At 41.4% G+C, this 24,514-nt stretch overlaps 1 protein-coding gene across 1 annotated transcript in view; it reads left to right on the forward strand.

Moving 5' to 3' along the window:
* The window catches only part of MYOM3 (myomesin 3), a 198,132-nt gene that overhangs the window by 13,626 nt on the left and 159,992 nt on the right, over positions 1 to 24,514 (forward strand). The window contains exons 3-5 of the mRNA XM_073615489.1: positions 10,878 to 10,958; positions 15,179 to 15,338; positions 17,484 to 17,641. Coding sequence (XP_073471590.1) covers positions 10,878 to 10,958; positions 15,179 to 15,338; positions 17,484 to 17,641 — 399 coding nt within the window. The remainder of the gene's footprint in view (positions 1 to 10,877; positions 10,959 to 15,178; positions 15,339 to 17,483; positions 17,642 to 24,514) is intronic.

Consider the following 24,514-nt stretch of genomic DNA (forward strand, 5'->3'; position numbering starts at 1 on the left):
CCCATTGCGGGAGTTGGGGGACAGGAATCCCCAAGACATCGCAGAAGGCTTCAAGGTCTTCTGGATAGCGTAGCACAGCAGATTGCCCTTGACGTCTTGCTGAAACTCTGCAGATGACATTGCGGTGTTTGGAGGCAGGACCTTTAGGACATAGGGCATAGTGTGCTCTATCCATTTTGATGTCACTTAAGTTTTGCTGCTACAGGGCAGCTCTCCTGTGCAGAATCAGCAGTATATATACGTGATTCTGCACTTCCGCCTGCTATCATTATATTTTCTTTCGTGACAGAGACTGGGTCACTTAAGTTTTACTGCTACAAGGTGGCTCTACTGTGCAGAATCATGAATATATATGTGATTCTGCACTTCCGCCTGCAGGGATATTTGCAAGCCGCCGGCAGGCCGCTTCTGCTGTGATTATATTTTCTTTTGTGACAGAGCCTGGGTCACTTAAGTTTTACTGCTACAGGGTGGCTCTCCTGTGCAGAATCATATATATATATATATATATATATATATATATATATATATATATATATATATATCTGTGTGTGATTCTGCACTTCCTCCTGCAGGGACGCGTGCATGCCGCCGGCGGGCCGATCCGGCTCTGATTATTCACAGCAGAAGCCGATCTATGGGTGCCAGGTACTGGATGTCCACTGGCACCGACCGATCGTCGGTAAAATACACACACGGGATCTTCATGCCCCAGTTGAAGGCTTTTTAGTCGAAACGCGTAGGTCGTTCAGCTTTCCACATTGTCACCAATTTTTATCTTGTGATCACTTTTATTCTGTAAGGTTTTTTATCCAATAAATCCCTTTATTTTTGACCTGCGCCATGTGGAGCCCCTTTTTTCTTCTTTTTCCTCCATGTTTTTATCCTTGATTGGTCCCTTTGAACCTGCCTGGAACCTGAGAGCGTGCGAGAGGGCTGTCCACTCCCACAGTCGACCGTCTTGGCTATCGGTGACCGCGACTCAAGTGACAACCTGGCCGATTGGAGATCGCGATTGAAGGGAGAATCCTTGGAGAGAGTGCACGGGAGGCTACCTCCACAAGCTCCGATAGACGCACAGCTATATGGTTGATACGTCCTACTTGCTCTGGTAAGAGTACTTTTCTCTAGATGTTTTGTCGTGCTGTCCATGATTGATGTGCTTTCCAGTCTCCAGCCAACATCATGGGTTCAAGCACCCCAGCTGTCTGAGAAGACTCCTTTTATGCACTGACTCCAGTTCTTGATTGCAGTCCGTGGAGCTTAACATAGTGTTACTGGACATTTTGTATTTAACATTTTTTGTTTGGACATTTACATACACTTCACCAGTCTTTATTATTATGTAGATTAATATCATATCATATTTGGTTTCAGTCACCAATCCTATGTTTGATTCACTCACTTTTTAGCGCTGCACTTATTCTTTTTATATTTAACGAGACTTGGTTTGTTTGTGTGCTAGCAGCTATCTATCACCTGTTCACATTTATTTTTGGGGTCAGCGCAACTAGTTTTTTACAACACACACGGGATCTGCCTATGTAAACAAGGCACATCTCTGTTCTGACAGCGGGGAAGGGATGGATTTTGTGTTCCTGCAAAGCAGGAATCTTTTCCCTCAGTAAAAGCAGTACATACAGTACACAAAAACAGTGGCTAGGCACACAGTTAACCCTTTGATCGCCCTAGATGTTTAACCCCTTTCCAGCCAGTGTCATTAGTACAGTGACAGTGCATATTTTTAGCACTGATCACTGTATTAATGTCACTGGTTCCTGCAAAGTGTCAGTTAGTGTCTGATTGTCTGCTGCAATATCACAGTCCTGCTATAAGTCGCTGATCGCTGCCATTACTAGTATAAAAAAAGAAAATAAACAAATCAAAATTCCATAAATAAAGAAAATGTATGAATCCTAGGTAAAAGTTCAGTGAATCATGTGTGAAAACATGTCTAAGTAGATCCATTAAAGTGTATGTGTAATCGAACATTTTTTAACAGTGCATAGATTAGGGAACAGTTAGAATCCCTGTTAGGTTATTATTGCTACATATGTCCTGTAAAATGTGTCATACTGCCATTACACAGAGGTGTCAATGAAGCATTTAGTTATGGTAATGAAAAAAAAAAGAAAAAAAAAGAAAGAAAAAAAGATTCCATAAATATATTCCATAGTTTGTAGATGCTACACCAGTGATGGCAAACTTTGGCACCCCAGATGTTTTGGAACTACATTTCCCATGATGCTTAACTACACTGCAACTACACCATGGGAAATGTAGTTCCAAAACATCTGGAGTGCCAAGGTTCACCATTACTGTGCTATACCGTTCATGTAAACCAATCAATAGACGCTTATTACGCTTACTGGGATTTTTTTTTTTAACAAAAAATGTAGTAGAATACATATTGGCCTAAATTCATGAAGAAGTTCGATTTTTTAAAATGTTTTATTGGATATGTTTTATAGCAGAAAGTAAACAATAGTGCTTTTTTTTCAAAATTGGTGGTCTTTTTTATAGAGAAAGAAAATGCAGTGGTGATCGAATACCTAAAAATAAAAGCTTTATTTGGGGGGGAAAAATGACATACATTTTATTTGGGTACACACATGAGCACGCAATTGTCAGTTAAAGTAACACAAAGCCATTTCGCAAATAATGGCCTGGTCATAAGGGGGGGGGGGGTAAATCTTCCAGAGGTCAAGTGGTTAATAATCATTAATATTCATGACTACTGCTTACCTTTGTCACATGCTACTAATGCACTCATATTAATATAAGCTGTATCACTGCAGACAGAACAATATTCCATATGATTCTTTGTGTGACTGAAATTCTAAGGTGAAGAATGTGAAAAACAGTTGTGAGATATTTATCCCCAGGCTAATATTGTTAACATTAAGAAAAAACTAACCCCCAACCCCCTACAACACCACCACCGCCATTTCTGCTACCTAACCAGGCAGATCAAATGGCAAATATTTATGCATGTTTGTATAGTGTGATAGAATTACATTATTAGGCACTAATCCTCTCTGGCATTGAATACTGTTCTAATTAAAATAGATTTATTGGTCTTTGAAGAAGGATAACATAGCTTTAGCTGAATGTAAAAATATATTGGTGACTATATACTTTAAGTTAGTTTGGAAAGCTAAGTTCTTCAAGGGAAAGCTTATGTATGTATTGAAAAGATATGATTGCATACCATATCATCTTATGAAAGCTACTGTACCTAAATACTCTCTATGTGAAAGAACAGAAATACCAGTCCACTGCTCTGGGGCATAATGGCAGAAAACACAAGCCTATCCTTGTTTCTCAAGTATAATGACAACCCCCTCCCACTCACATATGCACACACACACACACACACGCACACACACACACACACTGGGCCTGTGCTTGTTGGTTTCTAAAGCCTCGCACACACGATCGGATTTTCGTCCGGGAACTGTGTGATGACAGACTGTTTGCCTAAAATCCGACTGTTAGTATGCTCCATCAGACAATTGTTGGCCAACTTTCCGGCAACAAATGTTGGATGGCAGGCTAGTAAATTTTCGGCGGACAACGGTCTGTTGTCAGATTTTCCTATCGTGTGTACACAAGTCCGTCACACAAAAGTACAAAGTACAAACACGCATGCTCGGAATCAGTGCTCACCAAACACGAAATTAGCAGAAGGCGCCCAAAAGGTGGCGCTCAAGAGCTGAAATTCCACGTAGTACGTCACTACGTTTTCTGGCCATCAATTGTGTACCATTTGTATGCAAGACAAGTTCACAGCACACGACTTTCGGACAAAAGTCTGGCGCTTTGTCTGCGGAAAATCCGATTGTGTGTACAAGGCTTAAGACTGTATCTGGGATGCCATATACAACTCTGTGGCTTCAAATAGAAGATGAGCATACTTTCAAACCAAGTGCACTTATCCTTTCTGTCCGTCCAACTTTGCTGTGCTAAACAAATGTACTTTTCCTGGTGCAGACTTACCTAGTGTTCTCTTGGGTTCTCAATATAGGAAACATTCAAAATGGTGGCCAGCAGAATCCTACTGGAAGCTACTGAACAGATGTGGGTAGTGTCCTAAAGATCTGCTGGTGGGATATAAACAAACACCAGCAACTTAGGCCCAATTTTAGGTGCTCTACCCCTTTAAAAAAAACAAAAAAAACCCATGATAATCAACGCATATAATGCATAATGTGAACGAGCAATGACCATGAGTGAATCAAACAGCTAAGTTGTTAATTGTTTTTAAAAAAAAAACTTTTTTTAAGCTTAAAGTGGTGTTCCGGCCGAAATTATACTTTTTAAATAAAAATACCCCTATAATACACCATCTTAATGTATTCTAGTAAAGTTAGTCTGTAAACTAAGGTCTGTTTTGTTAGTGTATAGCAGTAGTTTGTTATTTTATAAACCTACAGCAGGCCGTGGCCATCTTAAGTGTGGGCATCTGAAGCCAGACTGTATTTCTTCCTGGATCTCATCCTTGCAGATCTCACACATGCTCAGTGCAGCACAAGCAGTGTAATAGGTTTCCACAGCAACGGCAGTTTCAGAGGAAGTTGCCGCCCCTTCCCAGAAGGCATTGCAAACAGGAAATGATGCGATGGGCTGCGGCCAGGGAGGAGGAAGTGAAAAATCAATACAGCAGATATACAGTAGGTGCTGAGAAAATTTTTTTAAAAATATCCAATTCGTTTACAGAGCACAGTTTAGTGAGGGATGCTGAAGAGTTGTAAAAGTGGGTGGAACTCCACTTTAACTTTATTGTTATTTTTATCTGTTAACATTGTGCAGGTGACAGGTTATCTTTAAGGAGATATCAGGGACTGATTTAATAAATTATTAGGTGACACCTAATGTTACTTCTGCACTCTGCTGAAGTTGATGAAGCAATGCTCAATCAGCTTCTTCCTAGCCAAGAGCAGCTGATGTTGGACAGCTCTGAACTTAGAAGTGCTCAGAGATGAGTACATCCAAGTTCATACTACTTAGAAGAGATAAGAAAATGATTGTTTGCCGATCTTCCACCACTCTTTATCCACACCCCTGCCATAGAGGTTCCAAAAAACTCAATTGAGCAAATATCGTGTGACATAAGTCATTGCAACTGCCACCATTTTATTCTACAGGGCCTCTGCTTTCAGAAATATATAATGTTTGAAGGTTTGAAGGTTTAAAGCAATTTCTAGCAAATAATTTTGATTATAACATGTGTGCAAAAAATGTAAAAAAAAAAAAAAGCTCCAGTAGACAAGTAGATAATACCAGGCATTGATGGGGTCATGCTCACTATAAAACTATGTTTTTAGAGTTTTAGAGTGTTTTTAATCATGATAAGATGCAGCATAATAGCTATGGTTCACAGGCGTTATTGTAATGCTTGCCTAAATGTTCAATTGATCTGCAATTATTTTCTAACAGTACCAAAATCTAATTTTATATGCCTGTTTTACTATAGTGAGTATTTACAGAGGCATTCTCACTATAAGTTTACCCCCGAAGGAGTGGCTAATTAAATTTTATATCCACAATTCATGTTTACCACCTAACCCATCGCAGCCCATAAAACCAGAAACACAGTTCATATTGAATTTTTCTCTTGCTTTATTAAGTAACATGAACTGGGATTGGAGATGCTCTTTTGTTGCTTAATCATCCTTTCACTGTCTCTCATGCAAAGAACTAGAATCATTGCGGATAATAGGAAATCACTTTGTGTGATTTCTTCAATCAGGGAAGATGGAAGTAGATTTGATAGAGAAAATCGATAAAGAGTCATTCTGAATAACCTCTTCATCTGCAGAACTTTTCAAGAACAGTCTGTTTCTCTATATGTGTGCTTGCAGCTTTACCGCTACCTTTTTACCACTACTTCCCATCTGCATGGTACTTCCAAGTTGAGCTAAAGAAAAGTCACTCTGAATAACTTGCTGAACCCAAAGTCACAGGCCATCACCGCCTGTCTCACTGACTTGCGTACCAACATCCCTCAGCCTCTGGCAGTACCCTTCCCTTGGGCTTTCACTCACGTGATCAATAGTCCATGTGCCACTCATAAACGATCGATCGCCCAGTTTCCTTCCGCTTTGTTGCTACTTCTCCCGCAATGATTCTTTGTTCCCTTTTCTGCTTTCCGGCCCGCTCCCTTCCCCACAGGGACGGCCATCGACACCAGCGACTACATGCTGTACGGTGTCGTCTCTTCCTCTATGGAGACCGGTCCCCCACCCTCCTCGCCAGGGGGGGCTCCGTTGGTCCCCCGGAGGGGGAACCTCTCCCCTTCGGGAACCAGGCTGGGCTTCTCCAAGCTCGAACAGGAAACTCACTCACTGACCATGTGACCCGGCTTTTATATGAGAGTCCCGGGACATTGCCCAACAAATTAATGATTGCTGAGACTCACATACAAACTACCTGCCACTCAAATCCTGAATGAACAAACAGGCCTGCTGTAATGGTACAAGCCTGCCCAGGGCCGTCTTTAGCGCAGGGCAAACGGGGCACTTGCCCAGGGCCCAATCTTTGTTGGGGGGCCCGCGCTAGCCGTGAATGGTCGCCCCGATGACAGCTTTGCAGAGCGCACAGAGGACATGGGAGGATGTATTCCTCCATAGCCAGCTGTGAGGGGGCGGGGCCGGGAGCTCCACTGACGCTCTGACCCCGCCCACGTGCAGCCTGTGTACTCGGAAAAGAGCTTCTGTAGTGAGAGCCAGTGATCGGAGTGCGAGTGTCAGTGGAGCTTCCGGCCCCGCCCCCTCTATACTGGCTGGTGAATACAGAGGACCGGGGGCGGGGCCGGGAGCTCCAATGACACTCCCACTCCGATCACTGGCTCTCACTACAGGCGCTCTAATCCCAGTACATAGGCTGCACGTGGGCGGGGTCAGAGCGTCAGTGGAGCTCCCGGCCCCGCCCCTCTCAGCTGGCTAGCGCGGAACACATCCTCCCATGTCCTCTGTGCGCTCTGCAAAGCTGTCATCGGGGCGACCATTCACGGGTGATGTGGCCCCCCCAACAAAGCATCAGTGGAGCTCCCAGCTGCTTTAGTGAGAGCAGAGAGTGGAAGCCCCGCCCACAGTCCTGAATGTATGTAGTAAGTTTGGCTGGCCAGGTATGTCCTCACAACCATAAAATGCCTGACTGTTTAAACCCTGAGCTGTGTTATTTAACTGTAAAGCTGTGCATTGCTGAAAGTTCTCTGACCATCCCCTGTATAATGTCTGCAGTCTCTGAGTGTCTCCTGCCGTATGTCCGCAGTCTCTGGTAATCTCCTGCAGTATGTCCGCAGTCTCTGATTGTCTCCTGCAGTATGTCTGCAGTCTCTGGTAATCTCCTGCAGTATGTCCGCAGTCTCTGATTGTCTCCTGCAGTATGTCCGCAGTCTCTGATTGTCTCCTGCAGTATGTCCGCAGTCTCTGGTAATCTCCTGCAGTATGTCCGCTGTCTCTGGTAATCTCCTGCAGTATGTCCGCAGTCTCTGGTAATCTCCTGCAGTATGTCCGCAGTCTCTGATTGTCTCCTGCAGTATGTCCGCAGTCTCTGATTGTCTCCTGCAGTATGTCTGCAGTCTCTGGTAATCTCCTGCAGTATTTCCGCAGTCTCTGATTGTCTCCTGCAGTATTTCCGCAGTTTCTGATTGTCTCCTGCAGTATGTCCGCAGTCTCTGATTGTCTCCTGCAGTATGTCTGCAGTCTCTGGTAATCTCCTGCAGTATGTCCGCAGTCTCTGATTGTCTCCTGCAGTATGTCCGCAGCCTCTGATTGTCTCCTGCCGTATGTCCGCAGTCTCTGGTAATCTCCTGCAGTATGTCCGCAGTCTCTGATTGTCTCCTGCAGTATGTCCGCAGTCTCTGTTAATCTCCTGCAGTATGTCCGCAGTCTCTGAGTGTCTCCTGCAGTATTTCTGCAGTTTCTGATTGTCTCCTGCAGTATTTCCGCAGTCTCTGATTGTCTCCTGCAGTATGTCCGCAGTTTCTGATTGTCTCCTGCAGTATTTCCGCAGTTTCTGATTGTCTCCTGCAGTATGTCCGCAGTCTCTGATTGTCTCCTGCAGTATTTCCGCAGTCTCTGATTGTCTCCTGCAGTATGTCCGCAGTCTCTGATTGTCTCCTGCAGTATGTCCGCAGTCTCTGTTAATCTCCTGCAGTATGTCCGCAGTCTCTGAGTGTCTCCTGCAGTATGTCCACAGTCTCTGAGTGTCTCCTGCAGTATTTCCGCAGTTTCTGATTGTCTCCTGCAGTATTTCCGCAGTCTCTGATTGTCTCCTGCAGTATGTCCGCAGTTTCTGATTGTCTCCTGCAGTATTTCCGCAGTCTCTGATTGTCTCCTGCAGTATGTCAGCAGTCTCTGATTGTCTCCTGCAGTATTTCCGCAGTCTCTGATTGTCTCCTGAAGTATGTCCGCAGTCTCTGATTGTCTCCTGCAGTATGTCCGCAGTCTCTGATTGTCTCCTGCAGTATGTCCGCAGTCTCTGATTGTCTCCTGCATTATGTCCGCAGTCTCTGTTAATCTCCTGCAGTATGTCCGCAGTCTCTGAGTGTCTCCTGCAGTATGTCTGCAGTCTCTGAGTGTCTCCTGCAGTATGTCCGCAGTCTCTGAGTGTCTCCTGCAGTATTTCCGCAGTCTCTGAGTGTCTCCTGCAGTATTTCCGCAGTCTCTGATTGTCTCCTGCAGTATTTCCGCAGTCTCTGATTGTCTCCTGCAGTATTTCCGCAGTCTCTGATTGTCTCCTGCAGTATTTCCGCAGTCTCTGATTGGCTCCTGCAGTACTTCCGCAGTCTCTGATTGTCTCCTGCAGTATGTCCGCAGTCTCTGATTGTCTCCTGCAGTATGTCCGCAGTCTCTGATTGTCTCCTGCAGTATTTCCGCAGTCTCTATTTGTCTCCTGCAGTATGTCCGCAGTCTCTGTCTCCTGCAGTATGTACACAGTCTCTAATTGTCTCCTGCAGTATGTCCGCAGTCTCTGGTAATCTCCTGCAGTATGTCCGCAGTCTCTGGTAATCTCCTGCAGTATGTCCGCAGTCTCTGATTGTCTCCTGCAGTATGTCCGCAGTCTCTGATTGTCTCCTGTAGTATGTGTATTAATGTGCCCCTTTACTTGCTCAATTATTTGGGATTGCTCCACTGCTCAGTGAGAGGTAATGATGTGCATGAACCTCTAGCAACCAATCAGCAAACAAGTAGTGATCTGCTTTAATCTCTAGCAACCAATCAGTAAATGCTAAAGATGTGCTGTAACCCCTAGCAACCAATTAGTGAGCGCTAATAATGTACATTAACCTCTAGCAACCAATCGGCAAGCAGAAATTATGTGTTGTAACCTCTAGAAACCAGCCATTGAGCAGTAATGATAGGCTGTAACCTCTGGCAAACAATTGCAATCGCTGCCTGATCTGCTGCAGTAAACTGATTTTGAGTCTACCTGCTATTTTTTGTATGTCTCAGAATGGAGGGGGGCCCCAAGAAAATGTTTGCCCAGGGCCCAATCAAAATTAAAGATGGCCCTGAGCCTGCCTAAATTTACCTGAAATTGTAAACTAGCAAAAAGGTCACATACTTAAAAGTAGGTGCCCGCTACAAGTATATACTATGCTTTACATTATTAAAGTGTTTTTGACCATGATAAAATGCTGCATAATAGCTCTGGTCTACAGTTATGGCTTATTGCAACGCTTTCCTAAATTTTAATTTGATCTGTGATTATTTTTAGACATTACCAAATTCTGGATTCTCCAAGTCTATTATAAACTTGTCATATGGAATGGAGTTTGGCTGACCTAGTCCTGTATAATTACCCTTTTAGATCCCATCTAATTGGTCATCTTGGTTTGAGGCCAGCTTTGGACATTATGGTCCTACACAAGTGTTGCCATGATATCTGAGCTAACCCAGGCAATGTTAGCATTCTGAAAAGTGTCAATGAGTGTGAACAGGTGTTTATCACAGACAGAAATCATTTCTATGATTGGTAATATGACACAATGGGGTTGATTTACTAAAACTGGAGAGAGCAAAATCTGGTGCAGCTCTGCATAGAAACCAATCGCTTCTAGATTTTTTCTGTCAAAGCTTAATTGAACAAGTTGAAGTTAAAAGTTGATAGGCTACCATTGCACAGCAGCACCAGATTTTGCACTCTCTAGTTGTAGTAAATCAACCCCACAGTTATTATTCCCTGTGAGCTCACATAGATGCTTCTGATGTTCAACTTCAAGGGGTGAAAAGAAGAGAAATCTCTCCAGTGGGGACACATACTGCATTAAAACAGTTTTTTTCAGTTAGAACTCTTGACAATGCCTGTGCCTTCCTGTCCCAGCAACAACTACTCTACCATTTCTTATCTTACTGTCACAGAGAAAGAAAGTGAGGAAATAGCTCCCCAATAGGACTATGGATAGCAATAAATACTTAACAGTGTATTTACTCCTTCCACATTTATCCAAGAATAAAACTGGCTGGAGACAGGCTTAACAAAGAATTAAATAAGAAATCGACACACCTGGAAGTGTCAGATTTTCCACAATCTTCAGTTGTAGGCTTTTCTTCAATACTGCAGAGATTGGTGGCATAGGAAGCAGGGGAGGTGAATATTCTATGATTTTTTTTTTTTTGCAGGGGGACATTCATTTTGAATTGTATTTTAGTCACTTTAAGGATTCTTTCAAAGAGCCACTCATTTAGACAACCCCTTACTGTATTACTGAGTAATAAATGAAGCTGTAATCTTGTGAAAGGCAGAGTGATGTATTATATTTTTTGTTTTCTAAAAGTTATCTATCTGTCAGTAAGTAATGCATTGTACTAAACTATGTGAAGAACAAAAGAATGGTTGATGCTATTTTTATGTGTTGTATTTTTCAGCATGGAAGAGCTTGTGGATATTCCAGTTTCATCTATTCATCTTTCAATAGCCAGGGCAGAACAAACATTGAGGTCCACATTGTAAGTACAATCAGCTCCAAAAATAAATACAAAGTAAATAATAATAATAATATGTTGGACGATTGTTTTTTAGTAAATGAGGTGAACAAATTCAATTGTGAATGCTAGCTTTTTCTGGCTAAAGCTATTTTGTGATTTTTTTTTGTTTACTAGATCAACATTGAGAGTTATACAAATCATTAAATCTGATTGCCAAGTTAAGAGAACAATTTCTATTAGCTGGAAAATAGCACATTCATTCTATTCTCTAGATTTGCCAGTTCACATATTGGTATGTGTACTCTATTACTGAATTGCCTAAAATAGTTTGCCTAAGTAGAACACTCAACACAAAAAGTGTCTGCAGTAAATTAGCCATGACAATGGTAAACTACTGTATACATCTAAATTATATTTTTCTAAGGCCACTGTAAAAATGTGAGATGCAGCTTCCAATCAAACTAGTGATTTTTTCAAGCAGCCACATGACAATGAAAAGCTTGTGCTGATTCCAATTGCACTTTGCTATAAGTTATGGACTGTAATGGGCTGCTTAGGGCAATGACTATGTGATGTGCCCCATGTCAAAGCTAGTAACAGCCTCTCTAGCCCACATTCCAAGGCAATTAGCCTAGTGATACATTATATGAATTGCTTTCATGGTAATTGCACAGAGGAGTTTTTTGTTTAAATACTAATGCTACCAGTATAAATTACTGCATCATCAAGTGCCAGGTCCTTTGGCCTCATAGTAGTCCCGTGATCTGCTATGGCTATAGTTAAACCCTTGGGACTGCATAATGCTGTTCACAAATAGGAAATCTCCTCAGAGATATCAGGCAGACATGATGGGACAACTTTATTGTGTGGTTCTACTAGAGCCATGTGATTTGTCCTTTGGCCTGCCCTAAGCTTGAGCCTGCCACTTTGGATGTTTCTCTTAAAAGCTGATGTCATACTTGATTTGGAATGAAGTCACCCAGTGGTAATGGTAACCTAACATACTAACATAGTATTAACATACTAGTTGGACAGCCTCTGGTACTTTGGAGGTTCTACCAGGTACACATTGTTTTTTGAGACTTCATTAGGTCTTGGATTACTTCTTGGATAACCACTGATACACTAATTTCATGAGTGGCATATTTATTTATTTCCCTACCGTGTTACAGATTATTCCCTACTGTATCATAATTGTGAGCATGCTGGCAGTGTCATGGATCTTGTTTTTGACTGGTGTGAGGTGAGGTCTGTATTAACCGGACTATAAAAAAAACTCCTGGGGGACTTGGAAGGTCTTTTGTCCATTTGTTATAAGATCATGTCTTGTGGTATGAGATTGTATACATCTAAGTTTATCTGTAACCACTGAAATGTGTCAGAGCTAGGCTCATTAATGCAGCTTGGTTGTAGATGTTTCAATTTATAATTAAAATGTAAAAAATAATTAGCATAATCTTAAAGTTATAATTGAAGGTCCTCAACTAGGCTGTTGTTTTTTGTTTATAGTTGCACAGATACGTTAGCGATATGATAACATAACAAACACACAAGCAATTTGTTCTAAATATTTTTTAACAAGTTTTGTTTTATTAATTTTCATCATACAATTACAAATGTAAGTGTACAATACAATAAAGTACAAAACCACATAGACAAGCATACGCGGTTCAACAAAAGCCCGCCTTGCTTCGCTACCTAGAAAACCATTGACCTAGGATAAGCATTCAGCTGTTAATCTATAAAACCTGACTGATATTTTTCATACTTGTTCTCTGTCAGTGTCTCAGCCCTAGAGCCTTCAATCACTAACAGCTTCACTTCAAACCACATTCATAGTGACATTCTTTGAACTGTCTATGGACAATCACATCCCTGTGGCAAGCATACTTGCAAGATGGTTTTTGGCTAACCTGTTTCAACTGTCATTCAAATATTTAGAGAGAAATGCTTGCTAAATGAACATCGCCCCATTAAATTATAGACCTGTTGTGGTTTGACTGAGTTGGGGTTGAGGTAATTAAAAATGTTGCAATAGTAGGAGTTATGCAAAGTAATTATTAACCTGTTATCAAATAAAATATGGCTATACAGTGGATATAAAAAGTCTACACACCCATGTTAAAATTTCAGATTTCTGTGATGTAAAAAAAATAGACAAAGATAAATCATTTCAGAACTTTTTCTGAAGAGGGCTGTGCACAGGAGATGTCCTTGCAATCTGACAGATTTGGAGAGTTTTTGCAAAGAAGAGTAGGCAAATATTGGCATGTCAAGATGTGCCATGCTGATAGACCCATACCCAAAAAGACTGAGTGCTGTAATAAAATCAAAAGGTGCTTCAACAAAGTATTAGTTTAAGGGTGTGCACACTTATGCAACCATATTATTTTATTTTTTAATTTTTACTTCCCTCCACCTAAAAGATTTCAGTTTGTTTTCAACTGAGTTGTACGGTTTATAGGTCACATTAAAGGTGGAAAAAAGTTCTGAAAGGATTTATCCTTGTCTCATTTTTTACATCACAGAAACCTGACATTTTAACAGGGGTGTGTAGACTTTTTATATCCACTGTACTACAGCCATGAAGGCATATGTACTGTACTCTAGCGCTAGTATCAAAAAAGTGGGGCCTCTGAGGCACAACATTTGTTTTATATATTAAAATCTTATTTATTATTATTTTATTAGTTCATCTAAAATGTAGTATTTCTACATAACATCTTTTACCTAACATTATACACAATGCTCAATATTGACAGTATGATGTATGTTGTTCACATATGGCGATCTTAGACGTTTCCTGGACCTAGTCCACTTCCTCAGGAGCCAATGATACATAATTTGTACAGCAAACAATCTAGATAGAATAACAATCTGTCAGTAATCACTTTTCATCAATTAATATTTATACCACCACCCATTATATAGACATGTTCACTCAATGTGTGCATAGACCCATGAGAAGGGGAGCCAGGTCCGTCAGTAGGGGCAGCCTACACCCTTCAGGCCCTCCAGGCCCTCCAGGCCAATGAACCCCATCCCCAAAACCTGGACAAGAGTTTATAAAACTATTATAAGGGCTGCTTTACATATGGCCTTTAGGCCTATTCAGACTGTGAGTATATATTACCTTAATAACGTGGCGTCACATTATTAAGGTAATATATAGTTTATTAAGGTAATATATACTTACAGGGTGTAGGCATGGGAGGGTCTCCATCTGCCCCTACTCCCCTTCTCATGGGTCTATGCACACATTGAGTGAACATGTCAATATAATGGGTTGTGGTATAAATATTAATTGATAAAAAGTGATTATTGACTGATTGTTCTTCTATCTAGATTGTTTGCTGTACAAATTGTGTATCATTGGCTCCTGAGGAAATGGACTAGGTCCAGGAAACATGTTGAGCCTCTAAGATCATCATATGTGAACAAGATACATCATACTGTCAATATTGACTTTTATGGTTGTGTATAATGTTATGTAAAAGATTTTAAGTACAAACACTACATTTTTGATGAACGAATAAAATAAGATTTAAATATATAGAACAAATATAGAACAAATGTTGTGCCTCAAAAGTCCCCCTTTTTTGATACTATTATGTTTCAAGGCACTAGATTATATATAGGGATGTGGCATTCATATCTTGCAAGTTATATTTGGATTTGGCATATGTAGTGTATATGATTGGTTATGTAGGTTTAGAAATACTAAGGTGCAGAAACAACAGATAAGTTTTATCAAATGCTAGGGAATGTCATATCTGCACACACCCCTCTGCATCACATTGCCACAGTCTACCTGTAGTCTCCTGTTCTGCATAATTCATGTTTAAAGATTGTCCTCCCTTCCTGTGCTTCCCCACATGAGGGGGTCTTGTTCAGATTTTGCATCACCTCATAGCTTTTACTTGCATCTCTTTGTCTGAGCTTAGATTTTATATCAACAAACTTTTTGTGGTGCATCATAAAAATGTTTTTAATAGACATATTTGCAGATATTATTATTCCTCTTATTATAATTCTATCTCCCCATCTATGTATTCTGTACCTACTGACTAATAATATATGCCATTTTTATGATGCACAAGCTTCTTATGGTGCATCATATAAATGTTTTAAAAGACATATCAAACCATGTATTTGCAGATATTATTATCCTTTTTTTTTATAATTCTCTCTCCTTATCATTGTATTCTGTACCTACTGACCAAAAATAAATGCCATTGCAGTTATCACATACCAAAGTGTGATGTGAAAGACTTGTGGTATGAAACTAGGGAGCAAAGAAAAGGTGGATTCCGGAATGATATGGAGAAGATGGAAGTCAAGGTGCTCCAGGCCTGCAGAGCCTTACGTGTAAGGACTGATCACAAAGCCTCATATAGGAGGGTATGTCCTTATTACTCATTTGTGTGATAATTGTATTGCCCTGCTTGCAAGTTGCATGTCTCTGTGGAACACATTAACCACTTCAGTACAGGGCACTTAAACACCTTCCTGCCCAGAGCAATTTTCAGCTTTCAGCGCTGTCGCAGTTTGAATGACAATTGTGCGGTCATGCTACACTGTGCCCAAACTAAATTTTTATCATTTTGTTCCCACAAATAGACCTTTCTTTTGGTGGTATTTTATCACCTCTGCGGTTTTTATTTTTTGCTAAACAAATAAAAAAAGACAGAAAATTTTGAAAAAAATTAAAGTTTTGCTTTTGTTTCTGTTAAAAAAAATTGTAAATAAGTAAGTTTTCTCTTTCACTGATGGGCACTGATAAGGCGGCACTGACAGGCACTGATACGGCGGCACCGATGAGGTGGCACCAATGAGCGGGCACTGACAGGCACTGACGATGGGCACTGATATGCGGCACTGATGGGCACTGGTAGGCGGCACTGATGGGCACTGACGGGTGGCACTGGGTGGCACTGGTTGGCACTGATGGGCACTGATGGGCGACACTGATGGGCAATGAAAGGCGGCACTGCTGGGCACTGCTAGGCACTGATAGGGTGGCACTGATAGGCGGCACTGATAGGCGGCACTGATGGGCACTGATAGGCAGCACTGCTGGGCACTGATGGGCACTGATACATGGCACTGATGGGCACTGATACGCAGCACTAAAATGAGGCACTGATGGGCATCCCTGGTGGCACTGGCAGTGGTAGGCATTGCAGTGGGCACTGACTGGCAGCTGCCTGGGCACAGATTGGCAGCTGCCTGGGCACACAGTGGCATTTCCCTGGTGGTCTAGGGGTATACCTGGTGGTCCAGTGTGGATCGCTTCCCTGGTGGTCCTGGGCGGCTTCCCTGGTGGTCCTGGGTAGGATCCGAGGGGGGGCTGTGCTGATAAACAATCAGCACAGACCCCCCCTGTCAGGAGAGCAGCCGATCGGCTCTCCTCTACTCGCGTCTGTCAGACGCGAGTGAGGAAAAGCCGATCACCGGCTCTTCCTATTTACACCGTGATCAGCCGTGATTGGACACGGCTGATCACGTGGTAAAGAGTCTCCGTCAGACTGACACCCCGCAACAATGACCGCTGCAATGCGCGCCCCCGGGGGCGTCATATGACGTCCGATCAGGAATATCAAACCACTTTGCCGCCATCATTCTGTAATAGGGCGGGCGGCAAGTGGTTAAATATGCTAACCCTGGTGAGCTTACCTCTAAAGCAGTGGTCATCAACCCTGTCCTCAGGGCCCACTAACAGGCCAGGTTTGCAAGATAACTGAAATACATCACAGGTGATATCATTTGCTGCTCAGTGATTGCAGTATTCTAGTCTGCATCTCCCCGAGGTAATACATAAAACCTGGCCTGTTAGTGGGTACTGAGGACAGGGTTGATGACCACTGTACTAAAGAACAGTGCAGGATAAGTTTGAACAATAAGCAGCTAATATAATTAAAACCAATTTAAAAAAAGTCCTTATTTTGGAAAAGTAGCTAATATGCGAACCGACAACCCAAAAAAAAATCATGTGTCCATCTCCTTCTACTGTGTCATGCTTGAAGACTGATAGCACAGTTTTTGCATGATCACAATATAAAAAACACCCCTTGTACCATGATAACTTTTCTCTTTTTGCTTTTCTCTTGGCTTTGACCAGCTCAGGTATGATGCTGATAGCACACAGGAGATGAGGAGGGGTGCCACACAGAAGAGATAAGATTAAAATGTGTGTACCCTTCCTTGAAAGTTAGGAAGATAGATGTATGGCAAGCAGCATATTTTTTTACAGAAACAATTATCATTTTAAAAATCACCTTGGGTATGTTTTGTGGCATTTTAGATGTAAACTGGGCTAGAGGAGTTCATCCTTTGAATTTGAAATCTATCTTGCTTTACACATCAGTAAGAGTTTACTGTTTTGTGAAGGTGATTTTACTAAGCTACCCCTCATGTTGATTTAGAAGCATGTTAAAATATTTAAATGCATGGCAAATCAAAAAACGTTTTTGTCTATTGTGGTTATGGCGAGCGCAGAGAAATCGAATGTCTGACCACAACCGTGTGTTTGTTGACTATGTGCAGGCTGAAGAGAAATCCAGACAAATGAAAGAGTTCAGAGAGTTGTGTGCAAGACGAGCACCTATGTTCTGGATCCCGCTCAGGGCGCATTGTGTGTGGGAACGGATGTCTGTCACGCTAGCATGCACCGTAATGGGCACACCTAGGCCATCTGTACAGTGGTAAGAAAATTCCACGCACATTTACTAATGCATTTACACTGTGCTAACAATACACTACTAGGAATGTTTTTGTGTCTAAGCATCATTTTCAACAAGGCAAGAAGAACTAGGCTCACACTTCTCAAAGGCATAGCATGTGCACCTGTCTATGTATACAGGTACTATGGATCTGCATTGAACCCAAAATTAGATAACTTAGTAAGATATAACATTCAGTGAACACAATGAGTAATAAAAGCTTGTCTCTTTATTGAGCAGATGAAGCTAATCACAAATGCAGAACAGAACTTACTGTGTGTCTTTTATTTATTACAGGTGCTTATATAGCGCCATCAATTTACACAGTGCTTTACATACAGTATATACTGTACATTCACATCAGTTCCTGCCCTCAAGGAGCTTACAATCTAAGGTCCCGAACTCACATTCATACATATAAATACTAGAGCCAAGGTAGACAGGAGCCAATTCACCTACCAGCATGTCTTTGGAGTGTGGGAGGAACCGGAGTACCAGGAGGAAACCCACACAGGCACAGGGAGAACATGCAAACTCCAGGCAGGTAGTGTTGTGGTTGCGATTCGAACCGATGACCCTGGTGCTGCTAGGCGGAAGTGAAATAAAATGTATAAATCAATTGATATGTGCACTCACACTAAAATGATTATTTTGTTTTGTAAAAAAAAACAAAAAATTAATAAATAAATCATATCATAATTAGATTGTTTATTATATAGATTGCTACATATACTCTGCAATGGCAGATTTGACACCCAAAAACCTAATATGACATTTAGAGAAAAGTCAAGATCCGGCCTTTGAATTGGTTGTTTGAATTAATTTATTAATGAATGAAAATGAATATAATCATAATGCATAAAATAAATGGGCAAGTGAGTGAGTGTGTGAGAGAGTTAAAGGTAAGAAGGGTATTTCAACATCCCTTCCAGGGGTGTTGTTAGGATTGTGGAACACCTGGCGCACCCCTTGGCAGTCAAAGTAAAAGAATGATGTGCTGGAGGAACTTGACCTCAACCTGATAGAACATCTTTGGGATGAATTAAAGCAGAGACTGTGGACCAGGAATTCTTGTCCAACATCAGTGCCTGACCTCACAAATGCGCTCCTGGAAGAATGGTCCAACATTCCCATAGACACACTCCTAAACCTTGTGGACAGCCTTCCCAGAGGAGTTGAAGCTGTTATAGCTAGAAAGGGTGGGCCAACGCAATATTGTACCCTACAGACTAAGACTGGGATGCCATGAAAATTCATGTGTGTGTAAAGGCAAGCGTCTCAATACTTTTGGCAATATAGTGTATGTTCCCGTTGTGTGTTGGTTTCACCAATGGTTAATAGTAGGTTAATCCACTTGAAAAATACTACACACCAAACATACCTATCCCCTATTTCACTGCACAAAATGGGATTTGTGACCGCCCACAACTGTATACGATGGGCAGATTTCATACACCTCACTTGGGGTTATCTAATTATATATGACTTCTGGCAGCAAATGGTTACTTTGCTCACCATTTTACTGCAGCTCCCTCTCCCCTGTACACCCGGAGTTTCATTATTTGGTGTACTAGATGGAGACAATTGGCTACACTATACTGGAATATTCTTCCTAGAAACATTGCTTGGCTGATCAGATTATTCTTTATTAAAAAAAAGTTATATACAGGAATAGAAAAATTCCCCTAAATGTCCCCTAAAGTTGTACACAATTTGGGACCTATGGTGTAATTATACTCTCACATTAATTTCAGGGCGACTTCTCCAGCCTTACGGTTATAACTAGCTCACTCAGTATATGTGAACTTCTTAGCAATGTAGTATAGACTGTATGTATGTAACAAAAACACAAGAGAGACTGTCATTGTTTCCGTTTATTATTTTATGAAACATATTTGTACTCAGATGCTTTTTGGTACAATTACTGTTATTGTGAACATACATGTACTTTAACTTATGTACAACTGTTTGGGTTCAATAGAGTTTAAAAAAAAAAAAGAAAAGTAACTGCAATCGCCACATCTTTGAACTCATAGGGACTGCAATATACAGTAATACCTCGGATTGCGAATAACGCAGTTTACGAGCGTTTTGCAATACAAGCTATTATCTTTTGAAAATCCTGACTCGGTTGTCTCACAAAACATACAGGATTCAAGCCTCTGGGGTGTACAGTACCGCATTTGGCCAGAGGTGCGGGGGCACCGGTGACACTCGGAGCCTTTCAGAGCCGTTTGGATTCGCTCGGAAATACTCAGAGTGCATCAAAGCGGCTCTGAGTGCTCTCTGAGTGTTTACAAATGTCTCCGGCGCCCCCCACCTCTGGCCACATGTGGTACTGCATACACTAAGAGTGCCACTGGAAAGGATTATCTGAGTTTTCATTACTTCCTACGGAGAAACTCGCTTTGATATACGAGTGCTTTGGATTGCAAGCATTCTTCTGGAACGAACTATGCTCGTAATCCAAGGTACCACTGTATTATATTTTTGTTCTTGGATTTAGAATGATATATTATAAAAGAAAATGTGATGGCGGTTTTGTATCTGTGTTGGGATGGGCATTAGGGCAATGAGAGGAATGACAAGAGGAGCACCTCTCAGTTAACTGATCTAGGTAATGATGTGAGATAAACACAAAAATGGAATATATTGCAGGTTACCGGACCTTAAAGTTATTGTAAAGGCTTGTTTAAAAAAAAACAAAAAAAAAACATGTTATACTTACCTCCTCTGTGCAGTTGGTTTTGCACAAAGCAGTCTGAATCCTCCTCTTCTCGGGCCCTTCTTTGCAGCTCCTGGCCCCTCCCTCCTTTTGAGTGTCCTCTCAGCCAGCAGCTCTCTTTGGGGGCACCCGAGCAGAATCAGAGCTCTGTGTATCCTTTCAGACATGGAGCCCCAACCTGGCCCCACCCAGTCTCTCCCCTGATTGGCTGACTGACTTTGATTGACAGCCACGAGAGCCAATGGCACAGCTGCTGTGTCTCAGCCAATCAGGAGGAGTGTCGAGTTAGACACTCGTGGACATTTCTGGAGAGTGATGGGGCTCAGGTAAGTACATAGGGGGTGCTGGAGAGGCTGCTACACACAGAAGGTTTTTTGCATAGAACGCTTTAAGATAAAAAGCCTTTTGCTTCTTTATATCCTGGTGATCTGGCCAGTAACACATTTCCTGCCTTAGGGTATCTCCATCTGAATGGAGGACCAATGGGGATGCCTTTCGACAGCAGCATTGTCAATCTTGAGAGAGGGTAGTCTTAAATGTACTAGCATACTTAATCTGGTACACACAAACATTATAAGGCAAATGATCGTCCTTTTTTTGTTTTTTTTTTTGGTTGCATGCTAGTCTCCATATCAAAAATGAAGAGGTTACTAAAGTTCCGAAAATTCTTGTATTATAACAAAGAAAACCATTGTGCATACCTTCTCATTACTCTTAATTGGCCAATATGTAAGTAGCCTCCAGTGAAATAATAAACAAAAGAGAGCAATGCAGTGCTATTATAGTATAAAACAAATAGTGGTGGTTGGAAACTGCTAGAATATACTCCACTAAAGTGTAATATCCAAACTAAACAACCAAAGTAATAAAAAGTGTCAATTGTCGTAATAAACGAAACAAAGAATGGGGATATCGCCCTCTATGGGGTGTATAAAATCCATAGATTATGATAGATATAGCAGTATATGCACTAAAATGTAATGATCCCCACTACGTTGTCACCCCCTTCTGTATGCGACAACAAATAATTCTGTCAATAATGGTGAATAGAAGGCAGTGGGGGGCGGCTGATGCAAACGCGGAAATGTACCTTGCCGGGTCAACCTGGAAAACATCATAAAAGGTACAAAACAAGTAATAAAAAAACATGTCCAAAAGGGACGGGGATGGGGTGGTCTATTCTTAAAGACATAGTTGCATTTTAGCCTGGAACACCACTTTAAAGAGCATAAAACATCATCTACAATTTCCTATTCGTAGATGGCATCACTTTGAGTGACATGATGATGTAATTGGCTCCGCTCTGATGCGTTTCGTTGTGTGACTTTCTCAAGCGTGAAGAGCCAATGTAATACCATGTCTATTTATATTGAAGGGCTTGGTTGGAAAGGAAATTAATGGAGCCAGCGCCATGTTGGAGACTTACTGACATTTTATTGGTGACCTCACCTATATTAATAGGCAGCCATCTTAATGGTGGGGATAAAAACACAGCTATAGGCCTAATTAGAAAAGAAGTGAATAGAACCGACGCCATGTTGGGCACTGCCATTTTGTTGGTGACCTCTCCTATAGTAATGAGCAGCCATCTTAATGGTAGAAAAAAAATGCTGGTCATTTTTTTCCTTTTACTGTTGATCCGGCCATTGACCCACATATTATATAAAACTGGCATCATGTTGTAGACCTACCAGACCCACATTATAACATAAGTAGCCATGTAGTTGGTAAGAATAAAGGCTACAAAGTCATTTATTGAATGACCCACTGTGTATTCTCCAAAGATGAAAAAGAAAAAGGAAAAAAAAAAGGAAAACAGGGTAACCCTGAAGGCAAGAATAAAACTATTAAACTCCCTCTAATTACATATTGTATTTACAGAAGTTTTCTGTAATTAAAGGGAGATTATCGTTTATAGTATCGTACGATCACTTTGAAAGTGGTATTTTTCGTCCAATTTTCTAATCATGTGTACTAGGTCTTTAAAGGACTAAACTAAATAGTCCATCTTCAGATAATACATTTTAAGCAGTTACAACAACCATTTTTTCCCTTTTGGGATAAAGGTTTTACACAAATGAATAAGTTGATTATTGTAAGCACCCCTGTCAGTGTTAAATGGTTGGTCTTAACCCCCTGACACTTTTGCTGGACAGCTTGGTCTGTTAAGGGAATTTGAAAAATAACAGACTTATTTGCTGAATAAACAGGTTGAAATAAAGGGAAGAAGCCTAAAACAAGAAAGCTAATGCAGCCATCACATCTAACTATTGGTAAGCTGTAATATAATGCATTTATGTTTTTTTTTTAGCCTAATACAGCTTTTAAGCACCAAAAAATGTATTAAGCACCAAAACTTTAAGCCTACTGCACAAAAGCCTACCAAAATTTGCACACACCTTAATTTTTTTTATCTGAGTAGAATAAGATTCATTTAAACCTCATTTACAAAATCCAAATTTCAATATTCTTCATGTGTGGCGGACTTGAAATTTCTACTATGCAGCATCAAAGTATACAGAGTGCATGGTTTGACTCACATTTGAAAACCCATTCATATATTTTTGAATTTTTAGCAATATTTTTCACTGTAAATGAGAGCAGACCTCCTTTTATTCTCTATAACACAAACCAGCTACTTTGTAGTTAGAAAAAACTGTCATTGCTAAGCAGATAGAGATGTTTCAGGTCTATGTGCGCTAGTTTCCATTTTAGAGTGAAATAGATAGAAACTAGGGCAAGTCTGCCCCTATGTAGACAGAGGCAATGCAGCTATCACTGACACGGCATGTCACAGACACAGAGGAATGTCAGACACATAACAGAGAACTGATCACTCCGAATTAACAATGTGGCTTGTGCTCCTTTTGTTAATTAGGGGCAGAATCTGCTCCATTTTTTATATTTAGAAGAGTAGTGTCAAGCTTGTGTTTGCAAAACTCTTTGTCAATTCCCCCAATGTATTTATTAAGACTGAACAAAGATGCCCCAAGTGCATAAGACCCCTTTCACACTGAAGCACTTTTCAGGCATTCTAACACTAAAAATAGCGCCTGTAAAGCGCCTGAAAAGCACCTCTCATGCCTCCCCAGTGTGAAAGTCCGAGTGCTTTCACACAGGGGTGGTGCGCTTGCGGGACGGGAAAAAAAGTCCTGCATGAAGCATCTTTGGGGCAGTTTGGGAGCAGTGTATACACCGCTCCCAAAATGCCCTGCTCAGTGAAATGAATAGGCAGTGCTGCCGAAGCGCCTGCAAAGCAGCGGCGCAACACGAGCGCTTTTAACCCTTTCTTCGGCCGCTAGTGGGGGTTAAAAGCGCCCTGCTAGCAGCCGAAAAGCACTGCTTAAAGGAGGGTAAAGCGCCTCGCTTTACCCTCCTTTTAGCGGCAATTTTCGGCCGCTAACTGATAACAGGTAGGGTATTGATCAAGAAGCAGTAGGAGGGGTGGAGGAAGCACAGAGCTAAAGAATGAATGAAGCAGAAGCAAAGCAACCCACGCACTGCAGACCCACAGGTACAGCTTTCTCTCCAGCATGAGAACAGTGAGCAACAAGATAGTGACGTCACTAAATCTCACTCCAAATCTCATGTAACTAGCGGTCAGAGGCAGCATTTCCAATGATCTCACACTGCAGATATACAGCCATTAGGCTATGAGGTTGCTTAGGCACACTCACATTTCAGGAAGGGCACTGGCATTTTTAAGTTGGAATTCAAGAACAAAGTACATTTTGGAGTTTATTTACTAAAGGCAAGGAAATGTGCACTTTGTCTTGGAATTTCCCCTTAGCTTACTGAATGTGGTTAAAATCCATTTTGCAAAGTATACCCAATCGTGTGCAAGGGTGCAAGGAAAGTTAAAACAAAAACAAAACAGTATTTTCTTGTACACGATCGAACAATAGAAGTCAGCAAACCTCACCTCATTCATTAAGCTAAGAGTGAATTCTTTTACAAAGTGAACAGCCATTTTGTCTTTAGTAAATCACTTCTGTTGAGTTCAGGTCTCCTATAAGAATAGCAGTTGTAGCGGTACCCCCAAAAGGGCTGCTGAGTGATGTGGCCCGCTTGTCACCCTGCCCAGCCTGGCATTCACTTCCAGACACTCCGAGACAATGAACAAGTCCATC

Source organism: Aquarana catesbeiana, linkage group LG02, assembly GCF_042186555.1.
Source record: "Aquarana catesbeiana isolate 2022-GZ linkage group LG02, ASM4218655v1, whole genome shotgun sequence".
In the NCBI taxonomy this organism is placed as follows: Eukaryota; Metazoa; Chordata; class Amphibia; order Anura; family Ranidae; genus Aquarana; species Aquarana catesbeiana.